The sequence below is a fragment of the Conger conger genome, chromosome 1 (genome assembly GCF_963514075.1).
Source record: "Conger conger chromosome 1, fConCon1.1, whole genome shotgun sequence".
In the NCBI taxonomy this organism is placed as follows: Eukaryota; Metazoa; Chordata; class Actinopteri; order Anguilliformes; family Congridae; genus Conger; species Conger conger.
This window is the reverse complement of record NC_083760.1, coordinates 58502606-58512142: the sequence shown is the minus strand read 5'-3', so window position 1 is coordinate 58512142 and position 9537 is coordinate 58502606. Positions and strand designations below refer to the sequence as shown.

General features: G+C 43.5%; 1 protein-coding gene across 2 annotated transcripts; it reads right to left on the bottom strand.

The window, feature by feature from the left end:
• Window positions 1-2599: 2599 nt before the first annotated feature.
• Window positions 2600-7834, bottom strand: preb (prolactin regulatory element binding). 2 transcript variants are annotated; one of them, XM_061249976.1, is made up of 10 exons: window positions 7698-7834; window positions 6619-6781; window positions 6215-6410; window positions 5879-6114; window positions 4818-4898; window positions 4381-4505; window positions 4056-4229; window positions 3864-3936; window positions 3312-3471; window positions 2600-3130 (listed from the first exon to the last, which is right to left on the bottom strand). In XM_061249976.1, the coding sequence occupies exons 2-10, from the start codon at window positions 6751-6753 to the stop codon at window positions 3036-3038; spliced, it is 1275 nt and encodes a 424-aa protein (XP_061105960.1). In that variant the 5' UTR covers window positions 6754-6781; window positions 7698-7834; the 3' UTR covers window positions 2600-3035. The 2 variants fall into 2 exon arrangements, with proteins under 2 accessions (XP_061105960.1, XP_061105950.1); XM_061249966.1 differs by having other exon boundaries at window positions 7560-7698.
• Between the last annotated feature and the right edge of the window lie 1703 nt (window positions 7835-9537).

Here is a 9537-nt window from a genome sequence, read left to right as displayed (position 1 = left end):
TGTCTCAGTGTGTTACTGTATTGTGTCTCAGTCAGTGGGTTTCTCACTGCTCTGTCTCAGACAGTGTGTTACTCACTGCTCTGTCTCAGTCAATGTGTTACTCACTGCTCTGTCTCAGTCAATGGGTGACTGACTACTCTGTCTCAGTATGTTACTGCATTGTGTCTCAGTCAGTGGGTTACTACTCTAAGTCAAGGTGTTACTAAACTTTCATCTCGGTCTTTCTTATCCCGGGGCAGTGTGTTACAGCTGTCAGCGTCTCGGTAACCGTGGTACTGATCTGTGGTAAGAGTGATGTCAGTGAAGTTATAGAGCAGGTAATGTGTAGCTCTGGTCTGTTTCGTATCAGTGTGTCCAAGCACTTTTACACAGGGGAGGCTGTTTTATGTGAGGGTGATCCCAGGACACATTTCTCTCAATTTGTGATGTGATTTGTAACCCTGCTTTTATAATGAAAGCTCGGAAGATTTATTCAAACATCTTTACAGCCTCATGGGGGTTGCTTTCTATTTATATCTCACTGGGTATCATTTCAAAGGATCTTTTTTTGCAAGGAATGTACAGCACAGCTGGTATTTACCTGTATTTCCAGGTTTATTTTAGATACAAAGACACATTCGAGGATTTATTATACATGTATATATGCATGTGTGTATTTATTCTTTATATCTGTTTGAAATTGTGCACTGGCTTTTAAAACATTCCAACAGTACAACCCAATAGTGCTCTCCAAAAGTAGGGGAACAGCTGAGTGAAATGTGTTATTTTTGCTAGACACTTAAGGCATTTGGATTTGAGATCAAAAGGTGATTGACTTAACTTTTGCACAGCTGAACTCGGGGGGGGAATCAACATTTCTGTAAAATGTTAAAACACATACGCATGAAATACCATGAAATAAAAGCTGATTGTACTTTTGTCGAACATTCATTTTTTGGATCTCAAATTCAAATGCCTAAAGTATATAGCAAAAATAACAAATTTCACTCTCCCGTTCCCATACTTTGGAGGGCTCCGTATGCCACTATAAATAATGGTTATGTTTTTTTATTCAGTTTCGGTGCTTATTTTTCCTTATTCCAACTTCAGTTAAGTGTTCCACACCTGGAGATGATCTGCGCTTCTTGATTGGCTGCAAGCTAGTGCTGGTACAACACATGTTGCAATGAACCGTGTATTCGCTCGACTACGTGGGAAGTCATTCAAACAAAATGGTGTGAAAGCTCCACAGTGAAAGAATGCCATGTGGAAAATGCATCAGAAATGATTAAGAACAGAACAGGTTTGATAGTAATCCACAGCATCGCCCCTTGAGTACCGAGTTATTAGTGGGATCAGCTTTACAAATGCACTGCATGCTAGCTTTCCAGTTAACTGGCCTAGACTGCAGTGCCACCTTCTGGTCAGACGTGGAACATGTGGCTTTTCTATGCAGAAGGGTACGTCCTGCCCCGCCTGCTTTGAAAGAGAAGATAAACTGCAATGGAGACTGACACGTTCACACTGTAATAGCAAACACACTGTGAAGGTGTCTGATACAGTTTTCTGTTACTGTTCCTAGCATGTTTTCCAAATTACAGCGCATTTTAACTCTTTAGTACAAGTGATGTTTCTGTTCTGTGTGAGAAAGGGTTAGTGGGAATTGTGGGAGTATACGCGGGAGGTGAATTTAGAGTACTTCTGCAGTGAATGTACTTCTCTTAATCCTCTCAAAGGCATCCAGGTATCATGAAGGGACTACACATTTTAGGACTTATTCCTGCTCACTCATCCCTGTCTTCTGGCTGCCGAAAAATTCACACTCGCACATAATCACACATACTTGTCACGTGACAAGCTAGGATCCTCCTATGTTCAGACCAAACAGCCAATAGACTTCTTCAGGTACTTAATTTGCCCTCAGCAACTGATCCTGGTCCAACTTATTTACTTCACAGACAACAGAGCTGGGCCTTGCTCATTACCAGCATTACTGGTGAGGTGTTTGCTTGTTCAGAGAAGCCTGAGAAGGAGTGATTCCTGGAATTTGCCCATTCAATCACAGAAGAGCACACTGCCTCAGTTATATTTCAAAGGAATTTTTCTCATTTTTTGAAGTAGGCGGCAAGGCTACAACATTCAGATCCTACAAGCACCCACCTTGAACCCACCTCTTTTGGACAGCCCATACTATTACAGTACATGCTATTAACTCCACAAAAAACAATGTCCGCAGGACGTTTGTAGTACTAACCTGCACAAAGGTGTATTTCTCACACTCCAAAGCACAAAGATAATGGGCCAAAAGTTAATACATATCCAGGAACTCAGCTTGAGGACAAAATCAAAGAGACTGCCATTACATGTTGAGGATGTGCTGAGTGGTCACATTGCTCTCCCTGTTGGTGGTCAGAAGTATTACACATTCTAACGGGTCACAGAGCTCTCTCTGCAGGTAGCGCAGAGCAGTTTGCTTTGTAAATGTACCAAGTCCTCTGTCCTTCCTCGCGACTGTAATTATTGGCACAGTCACAATAACAGACTCGGCTCTGACTGAGCTGAGTCATATAGAATTACTACGTTCCTGAGTGCAGCAGATAGACTGGCCAAACATGCAAAGTAAAGTTCATAATATTTTTTTAATATTCTAGATATTTAAAAACCACCAATGAGTCATGCCCCACCCTCACTGACTTTGTCCACTGTGGTTGACAGTCTAGGTCTTAAATAATCACGCCCCTCCCATAACTTCAAAAAAGACTTGTTGTGCAGTAACTGCAGTAATAATATCGTAAATGAAAAGAGTCTGTTTGGGTCCATGGTCCCGTTCTCCATGTCAGCCCGGGGAGAGGCAGAAACACAGAGGATCGCTCTCGCCGAGCGTGCCCCTGAGGTATGGTCTCACCAAACTGACACACTGGCATTCAAAGTACTGATTGGCTGTTGCGAAAATAAAAAATTTATTAAATACTGTTACTCTCATTGTTACCATTATTAATAAGACTAACTGAGGGCTGTCGCCGAATCGTGGTGTCCCTTTGCGCGTCGTCGCCGGCCTAAATGAATCCTGGGAAGGTGTTCTGCAGGAAGAGAACCACGCACACCACCACGAGTGCGCACAGCAGGAGCAGCAGCCATACGGGAAACCATCCTGCCAGAAAGAGAGACGCTTTTATCTTTGCGTGGCCCTGTTATGTACACGTATTCAAAGTCAGACAACTGAAAACAGAAGGAGGGAAGGGATAGAGGAGGATCAGAGAGAGAGAGTAACAGAGAGAAAATAAACGAGTGTTCTACACACACGTTCACAGATCCCCTCTTCTTGTACTCACGTCGGTGGGGCAGGACGTGCATCTTGCAGCGGCTGTCCACTGCTACGCTCAACAAGGCGGCTTCGTTGTTTCCCAGAATTCCCCTGCCCTTCGGAGAGTCTGGCAGGAAGGCCAGATCGGTGACCACGATCCCATGGGCTTCCTGAATGTAGTAAAGACTCTGCAGGAGCCACAAAGATTAGAGGAGAGGTTAGCGTGTATCTGTGTGTGTGTGTGTGTGTGTGTGTGTGCGCAAGTGTGTATATGTGTTGTGTACGTTGTGTGTGTGTGTCTGCAGGAGCCACAGGCATAGGAGGAGAGGTTAGCATGTATAACTGTGTGTGTGGGTGTGTGTGTGTGTGTCACAAGCATAGGAGAGGTTAGCATGTATAACTGTGTGTGTATGTGTGTGTCACAGGCATAGGAGAGGTTAGCATGTATAACTTTGTGTGTGTGTAAGTGTCACACACATAGGAGGAGAGATTAGCATGTATAACTCTGAGTGTGTATGTGTGTGTGTCACACACATAGGAGGAGAGGTTAGCATGTATAACTGTGTTTGTATGTGTATACCTGCAGTGAGAAGGTAATGTAAATGGACACTGATCCAGTCACTGTCCCCAAACCAAGAAAAGTCCCAGAGTCACTGTAAACAACAAGACAATTTCAGAAACAGAGGTTACACACACATACACACCCGTATTCAATTACACAGGCAAAAAAACAATCATCACCAGACCCAGCAGAGACATCCCACCTCCTCACCTCACAGCCAGGCAGGAAATGACCTCGGTGCCACAGGGTTTGGTAAGCAATGGGAGAAAGTTCCGCCCGTCCCACTTGGTGAGGTAGCAGGGGGGTGGTCTGCGGTCACGTTTGTGGGGTATCTGAACCGTGTAGAGCCTCAAAGCATCCGCCTGGTCCTCCACCTTTGCAAACCTGCGAGAGACATGAATCAAAGACGTACAGTACAAAGAGAGCGGAGGCTAATCAACAGCTGTTCAATGTTAACTCCACACACGCCAGCACAGATAGGCCCTCACATTCTTCACATGAATGTGAACCCTTAAGACACAGAAAAAGCACTTGCCTGCAGGCTTGGTAGCGGTACATCTTATCAGCGATGTGCGGCATGTTGTCATGCCAACTCAATCCCACGACCAGCTGGTCGTTACTCCACACACAGCACGCAAAGTCCCGCCCTACTGTCACGACCTGTTTCACAAACACACACAGATGTAGGTTATAGAAACATGCTGTTTCAGAGTCCTTGATCTTCAGTCCAAGAGTAAACATACATAATTCAGACCAGACACACGTTTAAGCAGAACACGGCCTTAAGATACAAGAGCGGATGAACCCCAGAAAAGTCAAATAAATCAATCAACAACAGCTGGAGTTCAGTACTGGGTAAACAGATGACCGAGGTCACATGGCTCAGGACTAAACTAACCGGAGCCACAATGGTGTCCTCTTGGCTCTGCACAAAGCAGGTGTTTCATTTCTAAGTGAGAAGTCATTCATTACCTTCTTATCTGGACTGATGTCCAAGTCTTCGATCTCCCCATCATGAGCCTTGAAATCCAGCTTCTCTTTCATAGCAGGGTACTGAAATAGAGAGAAAACATGTATGTATAGTCCTGTGAAAAGGTATTTTTTTTCTCCAGATTTCCTCTATTATTGCATATGTAACACATTGAAAGGTTATTGAACACCAATATCACCCATACGAAAAAGTAATTGCCCCCTTAAAAACGGGTTACACCAGATTTAGCAGCAATAACTGCAACAAAATGCTTCCTATAATTTGATATGTCTTTCACATTGCTGTGGAGGAAATTTTACCCACTCTTCTTTGCAAAACTGCTTTACTTCAGACAAAATGGCAGGTTCTCCAACATGAGCTGCTCGTTTCAGGTCCTGCCAAAGCATTTCTATTGGGTTCAAGTCAGGTCTAGATCACTCCAATACATTTATTTCAGATTCAGATGTGGACTTGCTTTTTTGTTTTGCATTATTGTCTTGCTGTATAACCCAATTACGCTTCAGCTTCAGATCACGGACAGATGACTGGGCATTTTCCGGTACAAAGCAGAATTCATGGCTCCTTCAATAATTGCAAGTAATCCTGGTCCCAAGGCAGCAAAGCATCCCCACACCATCACACTACCAGAAATAGGTTTGGCTGCTGGTATGATATTCTTACTGTGAAATGCTGTATTTGCTTTATGCCAGACCATCCCAGAGCCTTAAAAATTGCTTTTTCCAGACTGATATAGCTCAACAACTGTCTTTTTAAAAATATTTTTCCCTCATATCTTCTGGAATTTCCTTTGATCATGGCATAGTGTGCTTGTAGAAACTGTAGAATCTAATTATCAATTGAAATTGGCTGATTGAGTAAAGGGAGACATTTGTTTTTCATACAGGTGTTCATTAAATAAATGAAATAATTACTAGTCAGTTTCCCTTTGTCTAACATTGCATTTTGTCTAAAAATCTGAAACCATTCAGTGTGACAAATGTAGGTGGGGAGTGAGCAGGCGCGGTCGTAACAGGGTCCTAACGCGGTCGTAACGCGGTCTCACCTCCCACACACGGACGTGTCCGTCCGCCCCGCCGGTCAGCAGCAGGCTGAGGTCAGCGCTGAACCTCACACACTTCTGCAGGGGGTCGGAGGGGCTGAGGTCCGAGCACACCTCCCCCACCGTCTCCACGGACATCTGAGGGGTCTCGTCTCTCGTCTCCTCCTCACCACCGCCTCCCTCGGCCCGCCGGTGCCCCCCGCGCCTCCTGGGGGCCTTCTGCTCGCCATCGCCCCCTGCTGTAAAGACAGAAAACAGCAACATGCAACGTCTCAGCACTGAGCTGGAATACGCTCGCTAAACTCACCCAGCCTGTTTTCAGCCGTGTAGACTTCCTACCTCCACTAGCTGCAGCCTTGCGGCCATCCTTCTTGGGGCTCTGTTTAAAGCGCATTAGACTGCAAGTGCCATCCTGCCCTGCTGCGATCACATCGCCCCCTAGTGCCAAGTTCATGGTAGCGCGGGTGTCCGTGTCATGGGAGTGCAGAAGGGTGGCGCTGTGCTGGCCACCAACCCACTCCAGACCCAGAAAGTGCTGCAAGACAACAGTCAATCAACCATCACCTGAAAGTCACATTCAAGTATATCCGTAAATACTCACACAGACACACCTACTCACACACTTGACTACCATCATTCAGAATACATTGGTCTCAAAATGTAAGGGCACTGTTTTTTTATTCAACACAACATCAGAAACATGCAAATTGGGAACTGTGTTACAGAGTATGATGCTCACTCACCACTCCATTCTTAATGCCAGTCTTTGAAGCCCCACCCCCACCTGCTGTGATAACCAGTCCAGTTTCAGAGTGTACTTTCACAGTATAGAGGGGGAAGGGAGCTCGGTAGAGGTCTGGAAGTTTCCTTCGGCCCATAGTGTCAGAGAAGCTCACAAATCCACTCCTGCTCAACAGAAACACAAGCAATGATTACTGCTATCTATACTGCAATCTATACACAATACTACAACTATTATGTATTTAGGCCTCTGTTTGAGGCCATAGGAGTGCTTAGTGCACATCCACACATTTGGTGTAGCACGCAGCCATTGGTGGAGCTATCGGCTCAGAGAATGGTTGTGGAAAAGAAGAGGAACTGACTGGCAAGCCTAGAATACGAAGATCGCACTAAAATAACAAACAATAAACTAACCATCATGAAGTTGGTTCCAACAATTAACATGATGGCCACGCTGACAGCAGAAACCGTCGACGTGTGTTAACTGTGTGTTAACATGAATTTTGACAGCCAACTAAATCTTAACTTATTTACCATAATATTGTAGATAGGTTGGATAGTAACTTAGTAACTATTAGCTAAACGGCTACTCCAGTATTTGACAACTGTGGCTTAGCAAGTATATAAAATAAAAAAATTACACTTAACAAAAGCAACTCGTTAAAACAAATCGTGAGATTACAGATAACGACGTTACATGTTGCTGTCTGTCACCGTCTGGGCTAACGATAGCTAGCTAGCTACAGTTCATTCTTCCATTACATTAGAAATTATTATTTATTGTTACGAAGCTACCAAACTGTAGCTATGTTGCAGCGCACCTAATTGCACTGGTAACGTTAAATAGTGGAAGAATAAGAGCACACTCATGCAGTTCGCTTCCTATGTGGGCAATAGACAAAAATAGTTCCAGTTAGCTAATAAAATTATAACGTTAACTTACTGAAGTTAGCTAGCTAGCAAGTGTTGGTAGGTAGGGATGGGAAGTGGTGTTTAGCAGGTCGCTAACCTAGCTGACTTTGTGCATACTGCGCTGTGAATGTGACCTCGTGATGTAGCTACAGAACTACCAGCCTTCTACCTGTCAAGCCCGATCCAGTTTCGACCACCCTGACAATTCAGTCCAAAATCTTGGGACTTCGCATAGTAAGCTGTCACCGGTTTACACACACCAAAACAAGAATGAAACCCCACTTCCCTACCTACACGTCAGCAACGCTTCCAGTGCGCGACTACGTAATTTGAAAGACGTACGTAGCCCGCGATTTACCGTAAAAGCCTAAATAAAAGTGTACGTTTTACTATCTATCATTCATATACTCTTCCCAAAACACACTTTCATCAGTAGAATGAGCATATTCACCAATTCTCACATATGAATATATCACGAAGCTCTTGAGACAAGTTGTTAAGCCTTTAACGTAATCGCGCAGACTGTATCGCAACCCAGGAAAGGTTAACAGCTGGCCTAGAGGGGAGTCAGTCAGTGAAGTGAAGATTTTCTTTTTTAAATATATTTATGCTATAAAAACTTACTCAAACAAAAATACATATACTGAAACTCATATTCATTCATACAAATACTCCCTAAAGAATATTAGATGTCGTCTTGGTTTCCTGTCCACTATACTATCCTTCTTCAGAAACCTGTAGAGGGCATCGGCAGCAAGGCAGTGATTTGTGCAGTGTGTCCAGAACTTGCAGTAATGCTTTTTCAATTACTGGACCGCATACTTCCATTGGCCCAAAAGAGATTCAATAGCCAATAGCCAATATTCACACTAGGTAGACCGGCCCACAAGCCAATTTCCACACTGGGGCCCAAACTACTAATGTCTGTTCTACATATGTAGGGGCATAAATGGTAAGAGTGTGGGTCCACCCTAGTATAGAGATCAGGTCTTTACTGCGGTGTAATTGGGCTCAATTTCTTAATACCTTTTTGAGTTATTGTGACATCCATACAAGTTAAAAGGAATTCAAACAGTCCTCTCAGCCCATGTTCTTGATTACAAATACGAATACATTTTATTTGACGCATTCACAGCTAGGTAGGAATTATGGGGCTCCTTCAGGTTATAGAAGTTACTCTTGCCCAGGGGGTAAGCTTTTAGCTAAATATGTTGCTACAAATCTAGTAATATAAAAGCAAAATGTAAAAAATAAAAAGCTTTTTCTCCTCTTTCTGTGGTCTCACTGAAGGGGAGGGTCATTACTCAGAGAAAAGACTGAAGTTGTTTAAAAACTTTGTCCCCAAAGTCTATGTGCCGATTTCTTCATATCTGGTCTTGTTCCAGTCTTGTTATTTTTAAAGGCTCTCCTCATTCTAATAATCTCACCCTTTTATATATTTTCCTGAACACTTCCTCCAATCCACTCATACATTTCCTCTATGACATCAGGATCAGCTTCTGTATTTACACAGAACATAACTAATTTATTCCCCTCATATGCTTCTCTTCCCCATTTATGTGCAAATGTCTCATTTGCGGTTTCATGTTACACTGTTCTTAGTTCATATGCCCTTGCTGGCAGCCTTTCTACAATTATTTATTTTTAGATTCCCATCTTTGTTCATCCTCGCTGTTGTAATCCCTCTTAGAGCAACAGGTTGTCCCATCTTTGACCTTGGCCCCCTGAATGGCTCCATCCAGAAAGGGCTCCTCATCTTCATTCTTCTTCTTCTGGTTCTTCTGGTTCCAGCCATTTCTGCATGTGGTGGCGTTTGAATGGTCCAGGTTCAAACTCAGTTCTCATGTTCATCACGACAACCTTTAATGAGGACAAGTTCAGGGCTGGATTGAAACGGAGACCGATTTGGCAGACCAATTCAGTAGAGTCTACACATATTGTACAAATAAAACCAATCAGAGGTAATCAAATCTTATTGTTATCACTGCACAGTTTTATTTTTTGCTAAA

Bases quoted from the DNA above. Each gene is read 5' to 3' on its own strand.
- preb (XM_061249976.1), bottom strand. From the start codon at position 6,753: ATGGGCCGAAGGAAACTTCCAGACCTCTACCGAGCTCCCTTCCCCCTC. The intron at 4,230-4,380 runs GCAAGTGCTTTT...TGTCTCTCGCAG, and splicing joins TACCGCTACCAAGCCTGCAG to GTTTGCAAAGGTGGAGGACC. The intron at 3,937-4,055 runs GTGAGGAGGTGG...TGTTGTTTACAG, and splicing joins ATTTCCTGCCTGGCTGTGAG to TGACTCTGGGACTTTTCTTG.